This window comes from Falco punctatus (assembly GCF_963210335.1).
Source record: "Falco punctatus genome assembly, chromosome: 9".
Taxonomy (NCBI): Eukaryota; Metazoa; Chordata; class Aves; order Falconiformes; family Falconidae; genus Falco; species Falco punctatus.
The window spans coordinates 40,563,153-40,579,474 of NC_137589.1; the positions used below are offsets into that span (position 1 = coordinate 40,563,153).

At 42.8% G+C, this 16,322-nt stretch overlaps 1 protein-coding gene across 3 annotated transcripts in view; it reads right to left on the bottom strand.

Annotated features, from left to right (window-relative positions):
- PIK3AP1 (phosphoinositide-3-kinase adaptor protein 1) overlaps nucleotides 1-16,322 on the bottom strand; it is a 44,971-nt gene that overhangs the window by 1,063 nt on the left and 27,586 nt on the right. For all 3 annotated transcript variants that reach the window (XM_080400799.1, XM_080400801.1, XM_080400800.1), the window contains 9 exons: nucleotides 14,828-15,017; nucleotides 8,529-8,624; nucleotides 6,932-7,111; nucleotides 6,072-6,134; nucleotides 4,918-5,123; nucleotides 3,243-3,315; nucleotides 2,748-2,903; nucleotides 924-994; nucleotides 638-747 (listed from right to left, as the gene is read on the bottom strand). In XM_080400799.1, coding sequence (XP_080256925.1) covers nucleotides 638-747; nucleotides 924-994; nucleotides 2,748-2,903; nucleotides 3,243-3,315; nucleotides 4,918-5,123; nucleotides 6,072-6,134; nucleotides 6,932-7,111; nucleotides 8,529-8,624; nucleotides 14,828-15,017 — 1,145 coding nt within the window. The remainder of the gene's footprint in view (nucleotides 1-637; nucleotides 748-923; nucleotides 995-2,747; nucleotides 2,904-3,242; nucleotides 3,316-4,917; nucleotides 5,124-6,071; nucleotides 6,135-6,931; nucleotides 7,112-8,528; nucleotides 8,625-14,827; nucleotides 15,018-16,322) is intronic.

Sequence of the window (16,322 nt, forward strand, 5' to 3'; positions counted from 1 at the left end):
GAGAATTTTATTAGCATCTGTACTTAGATAAGCTTCTCGGGCCTGGACTTCATAGACTTGCACTGGCTGGACTAAAGGAATGTTTGCAAGTTACTTAAGTTTGTGGTGATCTGATCAAATCAAGGCAAAACCCCTCAACACCTTTCATAAAACCAGTGCAGGTCTATCTTTGAGGCCAATCATACATGTAAACAAGCGTGCTTTGGAAAGATCCGAAACTTGTAAAAAGAAAAAAAAAGTCCAAAGGAATGCCAAAAGGGAATTCCCTCCGCATGATGCTGTGTATGTTCCAAGAGGATCTTCTCAGGAGGATCAAGGTACTATGTCCCTGCCAAGGACAGAATGCTACTCCACCCAGGTCAGTCTTACTATGGCAAGCGTGTGCTTCAATAGTGCTGCCCCTTGCAGCATGTGAACCGCAGTAACAACACTGCAACAGGCATGTTACCAACTAGGAAAACGAGAAAGTACTACAGATGAGAAACAAGGATCTTAAAATTCCTAACAACCTGTGTTCGTAAGTAATAGTCTGGGTAGATTTTGCTGAAAGACACATTCGCTTCCCGCCTTGCTTTCTGGCCAAGGCTTCCATATTGATTCACTGAAAGCTCACATTTGAGCTGCATTTTAGCTTTACCTGCTTGCACCTCGAGGAGGCACTCTGGGAGGCCTTTCTGGGAAAGCCAGCCTCTCTGCTTGGTGAGCAACAGGGCTGCGGCTCCTAGTTGTTTCTGTGACTTCATTGTCCTACAAAATGAAGAAAAGAGGTTACAGACCAACAGAATTTGGTTCTTGTTAGCTTGGAAGTGACTGCATTTTGCCATTTCTGCAAATGTAATGCCATCCCTGAGCTCCTTTTGCGTGAAAACAAAGCCATGTACTGAAGAACAGCGGACCAGTGTATAGCAGAGGTGAGAGCTTACCTCACTGTCCCCTTCCATCCCACTGCTGACACTCAATATGCTCCGAGTGCTGGAGCGGTTACTTGCACTACCTGGAGTAAGCAAGCAAGAGAAAACAAACTGATTATTAAATCCTGGTGATTCAACTGCATATCACTAACGCAGGACTCCCTCTAACCTCATGCTTACCTCTTGTGCACATTTTTTAATGCTTGTTTAGACTAATTCCACTGTTGTTTTTCACATGTTCGGGATCCAAATGGCATGTTCATACAACACAGACCACAAGGCTAAACCGTTCCTTTTTGCTTGCTTTCTAGCAATTTTCTGCCTTATCTAGGTCTGGGCTTCTGGCTGAATACTCACAGCCATAATCTAACTGAAAGGATCCAGTGCCAGTATCAGCTGGCAAGTTAGGTAAATACTTTCACAAGTGTTACATACCCAACATTTATGTATAGTTAGATTACCAGCCCCCAGGTCCTTAACAACTGCATGGAGGTTGATGGTTCTGAGCAGTGTCACACATTCATTCCTGGAATAAGTGACCACTTGAGAGGTTATTGTTCCCAATAGCTGTTTAACACCTCTCACAAGAATCCTTACTCATCACAGGAATGTTTCCTAGTCTGTTTCAGAGCTAAAAAATGACAAGTTTGTTTAAACAATCTTCAGCAACCATTTATGCAAACCCATTTAACTTGCATAGTCTCAGAGTACGGGACATTTCTGCAATCAGTCACGCTGTCTCTGAAGGGGACAGCAACTCACAAACATACCCAATGCTGCTATGGCTGGTTTCAGTCATAAATACATCATTGTTCTACAGGACTGTGCAATGCTGGGACACCAATGTTCAGAAACACATACATTGGAAAGGGAGGCTAGAGAGGTTTCTTCATAAGATGCAGTCTCTCCCTAGCCTTGGTGAGATAGCTCTAATTATCAGCTGGTACAAACAGCTGCACTTAAGAGTGCTAAATAACTGTGTTAGGGTCTGTCCTCACAATCATGACATGGGAAAGAGAGCCAAGCTGCACAGAGCGAACTCTGCAGGGTCACTAACATTTCTCTCACAACTGCTTATATGCAAGTTACTGGCTCAAGCAGCTGCCTCTGGCACCTTGCCCTGGGTGTGTGCCAGCTGCATCTTGCCAAGAGCCACAAAGGCAGTAACCTCACTGGGACTCAGTTTCCCTTTCAGAGGACCAAAATGAATTAATGATTTCTGCAAGGATTTATCATGCAGTAACAGTGAGAATGCAGGTATTTAGTTTGCACAAATTAAACCTAATAAAAAACAAAGATAATAGAAGTGTGCAGACTGTCCAAGTCACTCAAGAGATCCCACAGTTACCAATGAAAAATGCTGTCCTTTATCTACAGCAATTGATTTATCTACAGCAACTGAGGAAACACTACGTGTAGAGACAGGTTCCCAGCCTGCAATATAACGATGCCCTTCAGACCAGAAGAGCACACTGCTTGCTGAGAGTCACAGCAAGGGAGCATCCTTTTTTCTGAGCGCAGCTGCCATCTACTTTTTAGAACTGAAGACAGGTGATATGCCTGTCTGAGAATGCTCAAGGGAATCTTTTGCTCAGCTTTCAGGTTCTCCTTCTGCAGAGAGGCAGACACAAGATGCCCAAACCACTTGATGCACCTGGAGTTGCTTTTAGAGTTTTGAGAACAGCAGCCTGAGGCATGCAGGTTTTGGGGTGGCAGTGTCAGTACTAGCATTCAGGAATGTAAGTCCTGTCCCCTGAGCTGACCCCAGAGTCAGACTGGGGAAGTGGTTTTCATCCAGCTTTTCTGTAGAGAGGGTGATACTCAGGGTTTGCTTACTTGTTGTGCTGGATGTGCTTTCTGTTTTCCAGTCTCCTCGCTTTAACTCCTTTTTTGGTGGGAAAACATTTCTCCTGGGGGTATATTCATATATTCCACACTCTGGTCTCCCCAAAGTATTATGAGAATGTCTAATGGGTACTGTAATTTCCAAATCTGAAAGGGAAAATGAACAGCTCAGAAGAGACTATGCAAGCACAGCCTCTGAGAGACAGCTTTGTACCTGAGAACAAAGTTAAACACATAAGTCACATAAAGGCAATCATAACTGAACACAAACAAATCAAGATTTGCTCCACAGATGTGGGCATCCTTTCCTCAGTCTGGGAAACTGGGGAGTAAAGCAACTTCCTATGTTTTAGCCAACAGGCACATGGATATGAGTATCAAAATATCACAGAACTACAATACACACGGAGACGTTTCTGCCTGAAGAGCCTACTAATATTGTTAGTTGCTTCATTACCAGAGAATGTCACAATCAGAGACTGTTACCTGCACTTTTGTCTTTTTTTTGCTTCTCCATTTGCCTCCTCGTTATGCTGTCTCGTAGTCGCTTCAGATTTTCCTAGAAACATCACAAAATATTCTTTTCAGGGCTTTGGATACAGAAGGATGAGCAGCTTTCTGACAATACCAATATTGTATTTCAGCTAACTTTGCAACCAAGCTGTAATAAAGCCTGCTAGACCTGGCTGAAGTCCAAACCGTGTCAACAGGTTTTAATCTATTCCCTTCAGAAATCCACATGTGCCTTTCAGAAGCCAAGTTTTTTCAGATGTTCATTGTGTATGCTAAGGTCAAGTTCACAGACTCACTGGCAGTTGCAGATAACCAGCATATTTGGTTTATAACTCCCTCTATTTTGTTTCCACTGTGACACTGGCACAGAAACAAGATCCACGATCAAGTAACTGCACAGTCCTTTCTGTACTGATGAACAGATAATCCTGACTGCAGGGACAGAGGAAGGTGCCACATCCCAGACTGTGAGGGACAATTCAGAAAGAATTCAGGATGTCCCCATTGAAGCAAGAAGGGACACCTAGAAATGTAACTGGGAGCAAAGTCTCTTCACTATTGTGTGGCAGCATACTGCAACTTACAGCAAGGAAAGGGGGGGGGTGGGGAGACAACTGTTACAGCAAGGAAATATGTACACACGTAAGTGGGCAAAAGCCCTGAATAGCTGGAAAAGCAGGCAGAGCAATTGTTGTACCATGAGGCAAGACCTGGAGCACAGACTTTGACAGTTGCTCATGGGATGGGCCACAGAGCATGCTGCTTCATCTCTGCTACAGACATCTACTAAAGTAGCACTGCTTTCTTTATGGGCAGAAGGAGGGATTCCTCTGACTGTTTCTGGGTAGAGGACCCACCCTTCCAAGTGAGAATGGGAAGGAGTATAGTCTTGGCTTTGTTCTGACAGCTCCCAAAACAGTGTCACATACCACAGACCAGCACCTCAGGTGTGAGAGCAGGCTGCCACAGCATGAACAAAAGGCTCCAAAAAAAGCAGGCCATGGTTTTAGAGCAGGAGCCCCACTCTAACTTAAGAATGGAAATTTTAAACTATGACTGCTAGTTCCACCAGTCATTATGTTGCTGCTGCCAACGTAGCGACTCTCTCATTCAGCTAAGCCACCAAAACACGCTTCCACTATGACTGTTGCTAGACCTTGCCCAGCTGCAAAGAACAGGTAGTCCCAGAGCCATCAAACACCCAGGGAGGGATGAGACCATCTACAAGACAGGACTTTAGAGCCCATACACCATCTGGGACACTGGAGTCTTCATTAATCTGAAAAGGATGAAAACTGACAAGCTAAATGTTCATCTCCGAAGTTCCCTGCCAGCAAGTAGGTGCTAGGTGACCTCTAGAAAGGTAATTCATCCAACTGGATTTGGCCCAATTTCTAGCGTACCAATCTCCAAAAACTAACAATACTACTTGCAAGACAAACAAAACTGTGAAACAGCTACCTGCTTGCTGCTGCATGGGAACAGCCCCTCTGAGTCAGGAGAGAGCTCTGCTAGCTGGGGGACTGTGTTGGCAATCTTCCTGCTCCGACCCATTTATATGTGGGAATAAACATACCCACACTGAACAGCTTGTGATACATACCTAGAGAGACAGCTGTATTTCTTAAACAGTGGAATAAGCCTGTACCTGCTGGAACCGGAACGATTCTGATCTCTTTTTCTGGTTCAGTTGCCACTCCTTAAAATGAAGTACAGCTTCATCAACAGTGAGTATGCCCATTTTCACCTGCTCCTGTAATGTAATCAGTTGCCGTTGACCCGGGGTTTTCATTCCAGCGAATGGATCATATATGCTTGATTGAGACACGTCCCTTACAGGCCTGACTACTGTCTCTGAAGAGAGAACACCACAGAAAAAATTATTGAACTTTTGGCATCTGAACTCCTCACTGAATACAAAGCACCCTTGATACAGCAGAGATGGAAAGAAAAAAAAAATATCATTACAGACCAAATGTTTCCCTAACCAGAAGAATGTTCTGTCCTTATGCCATCCTGCTATTTGTCAGGGCTAAAATTCCAGCTGAGAGGTAGCCTTGTATGCAAGTAATTTGCAGGAATAATCTCTGTTCTTAAAAACACAAAACAGCACAGAAGGTCCTCCTTAAAGTGCTCTGCTTCCTCACTAAAAAAAGTCTCTCTCTCCTCTTTCAGAGCTTTCACCTTGGCAGTCAAAAAGTTAGACTCTTCCCAGGTAATCTGTGCAGCATAACTCCAGAAACAGAAAGGTGAAAACTCATCCTACTGATGCTGGCATTTTGTAATTTGTTTGCAACATAAAAAGGAGTTGCCAACCCATGAGTAAAAGCTCAGATGAGGTTTCCTGGCACTTTCATAGTGAACAGGATAAGACGTGAAGGAATAAGCGCACAGTTTTGCAAATGCAGAGATAATGGCAAGCAGTTCACTAAAAGTTAAATCCCTGGAAATAAAAGTCAACAGGCAGTGGCTATATCTGGAAGATCAAAACTGGGACATCAACTTCATGAAGCAGTATGGGTCACAGCATAAAAAAGGACTTCAATGATCACTATGGTCCTGGCTAACTCCAAGACAGGGGATATGTACAGTATGTGATAACAGGGTACCCACCTCACACTCTGCAGTTATAAAAAGTTTCCAATCACGTAAGGTCAGAAAGGTTGGGTCATTCATGTAGGACCACTATCCCCAGAGCCTTGTAAAACAGACTGTTCTGTCACATTGCATACAAATGAAGCTACCTCAGCAGATTTGCTCTTGCATTACTGGAAAGATTTTCAGGGTGAACTTCTGACTTACCTTTCTTAACCCCTCCTCTAGGGACATAGAGATTTTCAGGTCTTTGAGCCTTCTGTGCAAAAACTGTAAAACAAACACTCTTTAGATACTGAAATGCATCTCTTGAAGACAGAAATAGCGAAGATGAATATGGGAAGCATACACAGTTCTGCACTGCATTGCAGCTTCTGTTACCCTACTAAGTCCACTGAAGAAAACAAGACAAGGAGTTGTACAGTAGAACTCCCCTTCTACTGACCTCAAAGAATTTAGCTCAGCCACCTCTAAGAGAAATCTGGACATTCTTTCCCCACAGTCCTGTCATGGGGTGGGGAAGGAGAAGTCACTGAAATTATTCTCCCACATGTTACTGTAGTTCTTGTTAGAACGTTAGTGAAACATGACCAAGATTTCCAAAACTGCCTATCAAACTGAGGCAGATTTCCTTTAAACCCCACCTCAGAGGGCGGTAATGAGGTATAGAATCATGTCCTACACAAATGCTATTGAATTAATAATAACATAACACAGCAGCAATGTGTCAATTATTAGCTTGTTTGTGTCCTTATAATATCAAGATCTTTCCCATTTAGTTGGATTTGTTTATACTGTTTGGGGGTAACCTGTCTTCCTACTGCTTTCAGTAAGAGCAAGTTCAGGACAAGAATTCAAGATACAACATCCCCAGATTTTGAGAGTAGGCAGAAGATGAAAAACAGATCTGAAACTGGACTCCAAACATAATCCAGCTTCAGAGCCAAATAATCCAGAGGTCTCAAAAATGAGTACATTTTCTTGGTGTTTATTTGGCAGCTGGAGCCTGGCTCAAGGCCATTCTACAGTTGACTAGTCTACAGTTTACATCCTGGTACCCAACTCACTTTTGGAGATGTACAGCTCATTGTCCGGCTGTGGAGAGCTGGATTCTGGTCTTGGAACAGGAACTGGAGGTCTACTAGCCATTTCTTGTGGAAAAGTATCTTGTTTCACTGAGTAGTATACATCTTCACCATACCGCTGGTAAACTCCGTCCTCTGAATCTGGCACATCCAAGCTACTGCCTACAACAGAGTAGAGTCTGTAAGGAAAACAACTTGGCCACTTCACTGAACGCTGGATCCCTCTAGATGCACTGTGTACTATATTCTACCAAGCTGATCATTTCACAGGCAAAACCATCCAGATTTACAGTGACTTAAAAGTGCCAAAGCCCTTCAGAACAGGACTTGACGAGGTCATTAACATCTAGCAGCATGTAAGTGCTTGCCACTAAGCCTGTACCACCTGTTTTGGTGAAGGAACCATAGTGGAAAATCTTTTAAGAACTCAGGGAACAGTTCAATTAATTCCAGTTAATTAACATATTATGACAGTTAAGAAGTCAAACAGAGCACTGGTTTCCAAAAGCTACTCATGGTGGTCTACAAAGTACAACAGAGAATTATTCCTTTGTTTGAAGTGAGCAATCTCCACCAGCTGACAATGTGTTTGATCTCAGAACAATGTCTCAGAGGGGCCACATTTGTACTTAACAAGCCCAGCTACCATCATCTCCATTCTATTCTCACTCCTACTATGACTGCACAAATCATCAGATGCTGTCATACCTGACTTAAAAGCTAGCTAGTTTCCCTCCATTTGCATGTTAGCAAAAAGAATTAAGAGACCCCAGACAAACTTCCTACTCTGTTACCAAGTCACAGGTGAATACCCCAACCACTGGACTGACTTTCCTTTAGTGATGCTATAACAGCTGGTTGAGTCAATGCAATGGGACTGCCAGAGCCTTGGTGTTGGCAGGGAAAACAGAAGATGTTAGCCCCAGATTTAATCTTGCTCTGAGTCCAGCTGGGTCATCCACAGAAAAGGTGAGCCTGTATGCCATGGAACCTGGTGAACCAGGAAAAGGCAACCCGATCATGCTCAGTGGGGGCAGCATGGAGTTAAAGTCTGGCTTTGGTCCAAGAAGGCTGAGGGAGCAACTCAAGAGGCACAGCATAGATCAGGTTTGGGAGCCAGCAGTTCTCTTTCTCTTTGCAGGCTGCTGTTTTCAATGGATGGCCTTCTGAATAAGGCATCTACATCAAAATTCATCACTAACTTGTGCTGCTTTACTTTATATGCAGCCTCTCCCCACAAGGGGAGCCTGCACCCACATCAAGACACCACAATTGCCATCACTAAAATAAGGAGGAAAGACAGCCAGTCCTGAATAGATACCAGCTGAGTACTTGCACTCACTGGCAGACAGGGACTGGAACTAGAAATCACTCCTATTTGGTAAGAAACTAACCACATTTGGGAAATCACCTCAAAAGCTGCTTTTTCTGTTGTGTCTCATTTGTACCCACCAAGGCAAAGCCGTCCACGTCAAACAGTGGACTAGCTCCTATTCTTAATAGATCAAGGAGAAATCTTAAGTTCCATTTAATTACTTTAACTGTGCTACTACCACCCCTCTCTCCAAACAGGTCTCACCTTCTAAAAACTTGCGGAGCATTGAGTCTTTTGTAGTTAGAGAAACTTCATCTGCAGCAACTGGAGTGTCTGGTTTGGACTGAAGCATCTCTACATCTGAAAAAAACATCAGACAGGTGAACCTGTTGATTATGCCCTTAAACATGTGGAACAACTTAATGTAATATAATAAAATAAGGTGGTATTTCTGACTGGACCTTTGGTTTGTTGTGAAAATCAAAGAGGAAGCCAGGCAACTGATCAAATGTTTGCCTCAAAAAAGCCTCCTAAGTTGCTGTGTTCAATCCACTCTGCACAAATCTTTGCCAGCTGCCTGATGCTTATGCTTGAGGATGACTAATGTTGCTTATTGAGAAATTCTGATAAAGCTCCAAGCAGGCACTGACTAAAAGTTACTATTGAAAGTGTGTTGGCCAGGTGAAAGTTTTGGCCTCTGCACAGCACGCCCGGGAGGCCAAACTGAGTGGAAACTCTGCAGCTTGGCAAAACAAGACATTAAGGGCAATTTAATTGCCCATGACACAGAAGATAGTATTTGTTTATTGGATAAAAGTCAAAACAGCCGGCTGAGTTAATTAGTTGGACTGGAAGGTGTTTAGAGGGTCAGATGATGACTTAGTATTGAGAAAGGAGTAACAGCAAACAATAAGATACTTTGTTAAGTCACTGTTTTAACATGACTTCTGATTTTAAAAAAAGGTTTAACCTCACTGTAACCCTAAAACTAAAATAAAACCTTGGGTAACCAAGTAATGATATGAAAACTAAAAGGGATTCAAATAAATTATTGAGGCTTATTGTGAAGTATCTATTACTATGTAAACTAGACGGTTTGGGTTACACGACAGAATATGAAACATTTCTCTATAAATGTCTTTTTTATATTTACTGACCTTTCTTATTTTTTTCCTGCAAAGCTGAGAAGATTATGAGAAAGGGATAAGAATATGCTAGCATGATTTTGCTTTGTTAGAATGTTGTGGGGGTGAGGTTAGACAATTATTGTCAAAGGACCAACCGACAGTCATGTGAATGCACCCAGCCTAGCTTTAACCTCACAGGATAACCCACCCCCAGCACAGCCACAGTGATACTGCATGCTGTGTGGACCAACCACTCCAGCAGCTTCTCAGGAATTCTGCAGTCCATGCCAAGTTGCATGCTGCTGCACCTAATCTGCTCACCACCAACCTAATATAAAGTTCACTTCAGTTATCACTGCACTACATGGAAGCACAGATTTGATATTTTAGCATCCTAAAGAATCAGTACTACAGACCTGTATTTTTTCTGCACAGCAATTTTTCCACCTTGCAGCCACCTTAATTATTTTCAACATAGCTTTTAGAAAAAAAACTGTGGCAAATACAGGCCCACAGGAAAGCCATTACTTCATGGCTTTGGGGGAAGAACACAATGTGGCAGGTGTGCAAAGTTCCTTTCATTCTCTGTGGATGGAACAGTATCTTCCCAGTTTTGGCTGTGCTCTGCAGGATTACTAAACCAGCAGTGCAACAGGACACTGCAGGGTTTGTTTTCTATCACACAGTCAATGTAGTTAAATTCATCAACTAATTAGCTCTCCTTAGAAGGCATGATTACCATCTCACCACCCTCTTGCACATGGGCCTGTCCTGCATACAGATGAGACCTAACATCTTACCCGTGTACTAAAACTGAAACGGCGTTCTTGACTTTGTCAATGACACCTTCTGTTCCACTTGCTGCAAAAACAGGCTAGTGAGAAGTGACAAGAAGGTGGCACACAGAAACAGAGTATCACAGGAAAGGTCCCCAGATTTTCCTGAGGCTATTGGGGAACATTGGTCTGAAAGGTTAGCAGGAAGAGGGTAAAGTACTTCCTAGATGTCAGAATTTAGTAGCTAAAATATATTTATTCAAAGAGTTTCAGTTTCCCTTTGCAGGGTTTAAAGCTTTGGAAGGGAGCTCAACCAACCTGCTAACAGACAGACGTACAGAAGATGAGTTATGACCTACAGACACTTCACAACAGCTAAAATATACGTGTGTGGGCACCCTTTAGAAAGTAGTAACACTCTTCCCCCTTTAAACATTTGCAAACACTAGATGCCAGGCATTCCTGCACATGAAGCAAGCTACCTCTTTACAGAGACCGGTCCTTTATTATGCAAGACAAAGGCTCCAATGTGTTGGCATAAATCAAACTCAAAGCTTTATAAGCAGTTATATTTTTGTGCATAATTATCTCAGTTTGCTCAAGGATGACAAGGAGCCCGCTGTTTCTTGCCTTAACTAAGGAAAAAATAAAAACCAGTGAGGACAGTGTTGAAAGCTTGGTCTCAAGAGAATAAAAATGGTGGAGGAGGGAGAAGATACGTGAGAGAGTAGAATAAGGGCATCACAACTTACTTATATGTGAACTAACATCTACTCTTTACGTGCCGGAGGTCTGTAGATTACAGGACAATAGACTTTAGTCAGCTGAAACTCTATAGGATAAAGGATGAAATCTCTGCAAAAAACTCACACTATCTACAGTCCAGGTGTCCACACAGGTCATAGATATGGAAACAGTGCTAAGAGTCTGGGCTGTTTCCACCAGCCATTGGCCACTGTCACTGTCTGACCTGGGACAGAGAAATACAGCCTAAAACAGCACAGTAACACACCGACACGCACACCAAGCAGTCTAATCTTCACGCAAAGCAAACAGGTTTTCAGCACTTTCAAGAGCCCTTGCTCTCAGACTCCCTCCTGCACACAATCCAGCCTACTCAAAATACTCTGTTTTGCAAAAATCAGCAGGTGAAAGGAAAGCAGAAAAAACAAAGCACTTCATCTGAAGCTGTAGTTCATACTACCAGACTGATATGATGGAGATAACTCTCCCTTTTCGCTATTGAGCTAAATTTTGCTATCAGTGTGTCTCAGCTAAATGACATTTACCTTAAACCTGCACCAACCTGGAGCATATTCTGGAAAGCTATGTTTGTCTTTACAGGTATTTGAGAAGTGTAGTAAGAGGGAAATGCTTTTCTGAAGACGGAACTATTAGATTTATGACAAGAAATTAAATAAGGCAATTCAATCTCATTATTAAAGAACAGCAAACAAGGTAATAGCAGGAGCTAGTAAGTTCCCACTGATTTGGTTAGGAGTATTTTATGACTTACACTGCTCAGGGCATTAAGACCTACCTGGGAAAGAATGCTCCCCTCCAGCAGGAGAGGCAATGTTCTATAGCTGAAAAAAAAACCTTTTTCCTTTGTTTTTGTTTGGTTGGGTTTTTTTAATTCCATCATTTATCTCAAAACTTAAAGGGACGATTAGCAACTCAACACAGGCGTGTGCAGCTCTTATACAGCATCAGTTTAAGCAAAATTGGGCCCTTACACAGCTTCTGCGCTTTCTCTCTAAATGTTTCCCCAGGACCAAATGCAGAGAAAAAAAACCAACACATGAAAATGCACTGAAAAATCAGAAGTGGGATGAAGGATACAAGAACCAACAGAACACTCCAGTATTCAACTATTTGCTACTACTTTTAACTCATTACAATGGCTCCAGTCCTATGTACCTTATTCTCAGACCAGTTCCTGCCAGACAAATTAACCCTGTGGTACATAACTTTCCTTTGATCAGCCTCTGAAAAACTTTGGTGGAAGCACATCTTGTTAACAATAAATGGGCATGCTGCCACAGTACAGCTACACTTAAAACAGCCCAGGTATTGTCCTCTGCGCTGCAGCCGTTAACTACTCACATAAGGGCTACTTGACCTGGAGAAAGTACCCCAGCAGAAGTTGATTACGATTTCCTAGTTTTTCATCCTCACAAACCTTTAAGTCAGTACAAAAGTTTGAAGCCTTTATTTGTGACGGCAGTTCTAAACCAGCCAGCACTCACACTGATTTCACGGAGGGTTTGCCCATGTGCTGATATTCTAAATAATATTGAAACACCTTCACTTTGAGAGAACCAATCCAAGTGTCGAGCACCATGCCAATTTAACCTTACCTGTTACAATACAGGTAGATTTTAAGACAAGGTGTAAATATTCTTCAGGCAAAGACTAACAGACTACATAAGAAAAGCAGAGATTTTCAGTAAAAGTCTCCTGAGTGGAAGGTAACAGATTTGTGTGCAGGAGCAATACACTAGGAGAACTTCAGAAGCAGGAGGAAACACATTCACATTCCTTGCTGAAGTATGACAGAGAACCCATATATAGCATCTCACCAATGAGGAAAACGTTTTCAAATGCAGACTCATTCAGCTCTGCTTTTCAGTAAAGACACCCTAGGTACCTGCTTTAGGAACAGCTTGGTTTTTTACCCTTCTAGTGCTACTAGCCCTGCACAGCCTGCAGCACATTTGCATACCAGGAGGACTTTCTGGTGCTGATCCCAGAGACCTCTGCCACCCTGCCAATGTGGCTGCACTTGCAGAAGCTTTCCCTGAAGGATGTATGCCTGTTGGGCCTTTACAACTGAGGAGGCTTAAGGAAAGGAAAGCAGCCTGACTTCAGCTCACCACCCTTCCCATCCCATGGCAACCTTTCCTAGCTCTGCATCTCTATGCCTGTCAGCCAAGCAGGCTCTGTTTCATGTATTCATCCAAATGATCTGTCAGAGTGAAGTGAGGGCAAGAAAACCTGGGCACTTGAACAGTTGAACTTAATGCAGTTTGTTTGACAGAAACAGGCAAGGGGACATGCACACAAGCAATGGAGACAACAGACAGAGGGAGGTGGTGATGATCTTCCGGAGGGAAGAGGAAACAAGCACCTTAAAACAATTAGTTCTTCCACCCAACAGTCAGTCTGCAGGGCTAGCAAATGGTTTTCTTGACAGGAAGCAATTACGATCTAAATCTGAACTAGTATAAGAATATTTTTGGAAAGGCTTTTCAGAGGCCAGTTCAAAAATGGTCAATTACAGGGACTTTGGTTTGCATCCACAAAAGAAAGGAATATCCTCTGCATAGTTTCTGCAAGATCTGGGAGATCTTCAGGGGTGGAAGAAGACAAACTGGGCTTAGCGGGTTTAAGTATGTTTTTTCCCTCCACAGACTTAGTCAATCAACGCTATTCAGAGGTGCATCAATTGCAGGCAGAGCTTCCAAACATCTAGAAACTCTCACTCCCATTACTGCAAACAATGGCAGCTTTGTTCCTTAGGAGTCCAGCCAGGCTGACTGCTTATCTCCACCTGAAGGCAGAATAGCTCTGTTTTAGGCAGGAAAACTATCCCTGCAGTGGCCAAACAAAACTTTGCTGAGAACTGGATTTCAGGCAGAGAACTGACAAAATCTTCTGCACTCGATAATCAACAAAAATGTGTTTTCTAACATCTAGAAGAGAAAACTAAGCCCAGGATAGAGTCTATAAGCAAAAGCACTTCAGTAAGAAAGCTTTTTCCCCGAGGCAGCACACTTAAAACTGCAAAAACACTAGAAGTCCTTATGCAGGTACTCAAACTACGATAAGCTATTCTGTGCTCTTCATGGGAATCATAAAATGTATCAGTGGGATGAAGCCAGATGAAACAGCCAGATAAGTAAGAACAGCAAATTTACAATTGCTTAACACAGGTACTTTACTTGATGTTTGCAATTGGCCTCACTGAATATTAATAGAACTGTGAAAAAGTTAAACACATCTGCATATTTATCAGAATCATCTCTATAGTTTTAGCAATAAACCAAGTAAATTAGAATAATGATTTTTCAATTATGATCTTTTCACTACATATATTTCTACATGTTCATTTTCTTTTGATCTCAAGCTTTTGAGCTAGAAGCTCGGCTCTTGCTTTTCGGTTTTCCAGTTGTCAGTAAAATCACATCTTACATAGTGTTCTTTTCTGCCAGTGTCTGTAGGTTGGTGTCCCTACCTCCCTAGATCTTGGCAGGGAAAAGCAGGACACGGTAGAAAATTTGGTCTCTTCCAAATGCTAATTCACTTGCTCAGGGTCCAGGGAGTTCTCAAAGCATTTAGGAAACAGCTCTTGATTTTGTACACTAGCAATCAAAGAAAGGTTTAGAGCCATTTTATCAGCCAGTCAACATCAGAACTGGAGCATAGTTTCCCTGTGGTGGCAGCAGGAAAGCTATAACCAGTCCTTCCTCCGAAACCCAGCTGAGGCACTGCTATGTATGAGAGAGAGCAGTTTAGGCTGCTTGGACGGGGGCTCTGAGCAACCTGATCTAGTTGAAGATGTCTTTGCTTATTACAGGGGGGTTGGACAAGATGACCTTTAGAGGTCCCTTCCAACCCAAACCATCCTACAATTCTGTGATTCTATGAATATACATACATAGATCTTCTGGGGCACCAGGGACAAATCCAGCCATAGATTCATAAAGCTCTTCATCGGAGCCAGGATTCAAGGAACATTTCATTAACAGATCAGTGGACAGATGAGCCATGGACTCATAGACAGACTCATCCTCCTCGCCTTGCATCAGCTCCTCCTTAATGTGACTCTTCAGCATATCTGCAGTTTCCTGGAGAGGAAGGAGAGCAAGAAAAAAAATAAATGTTCGAGTCTCATCCAAACAAAGAATCTGAAGAATCAAAGTAAGCAAAGAGATATTTCACTCTCTTATCACTGATGGGAAAAAAACTAAAAGCAGCCCATTCCCAAAGACTAAGGCTTCATAAAGGAATTAAATACCCACTACAGCTGTCTGGGCCCAGCCTTCAAGATCTATGTTGTAATAATAAGTAATGAAGGCGAAACAAGCTGGTCCTGACATTCTGAATAGCCACTACAGCCTCTCACCCCCTGAATTTCATGTCCTAGACAATGTCTGCAAACTCCTAGAATGTAAGCAAAGCTCATTCTAAAAATAAAAATGCTTGTCAAAGCTATTTTGGGGTCAGCATAGCTGACCATGAAGGGGAAAGCTTGTCACATGCGGAGCACTTACAAGAAAGCAAACTTGTAGCTTTGGTATAAACACAGTTTCAGTTTCTTGGTGTTAGCAGCAGCACATAACACCAGAGTGGGAGTACACAGACCCTTTTCTGTGAGATTAACAGGAAACCTCACAACAAGCAGCTTTTCATGTAATACAGGCAACTTTCAGTTCACAGGACAGCAGAACCCTTTTTCGCATGTTTGCAACATGGGAGGTGGCGGGGGGTGGGGAGGTGGGCAGGGAGAATAGTGCAGATCTTCACCAAACCATCACAGGGGAGCAAAACGTAAAGCTTCATGCCTGTCTCCTCCCCAAGTTCCAACTAAGTCACAATCACAGCCATCTGAACCTGTTTCAGTACTACAAGATATTCTTCCACCCACAACCACCACCTCACAGCACTTCAATCCACAGGACATTTCAAAACTGTCTACACATGCTTCCCTCCACAGTCAAAATGGGTCAGGCAGGTAGTTCATGCGATGCATTAGGGAGGTGCAGAGGAACTTCTGCCAGAGAGAAAATTAGGTGAGTAAAGGGGTTTACTGAGATTTTCAGATATCCATATTAGTAGTGCTTCTAGTTGCTACCTTGCAGTGGACATACTGGTGCAGATCTCTTGTGTGCTCTGCTACTAAGCTGCACAGATAGGTTGATGGTCAGTGAGTAGGACCTACTCTTAACACAGCTCTGTCACTGTCCTAGTGGAGAGAAGGACATGGGAGGAGCACAGTACTGCAATAAGAGGTTGGAAGGACAGGTTAGAAGGATTTCCTAAGCATCTCTCAGCCCAATGAAAAGATTTTAATCACACAATTAACAGTTTCTGCACCCCTCTTGATCTCAGAACACAGAATGACCTTTATTTAGCTCTGATGTATAAACCTA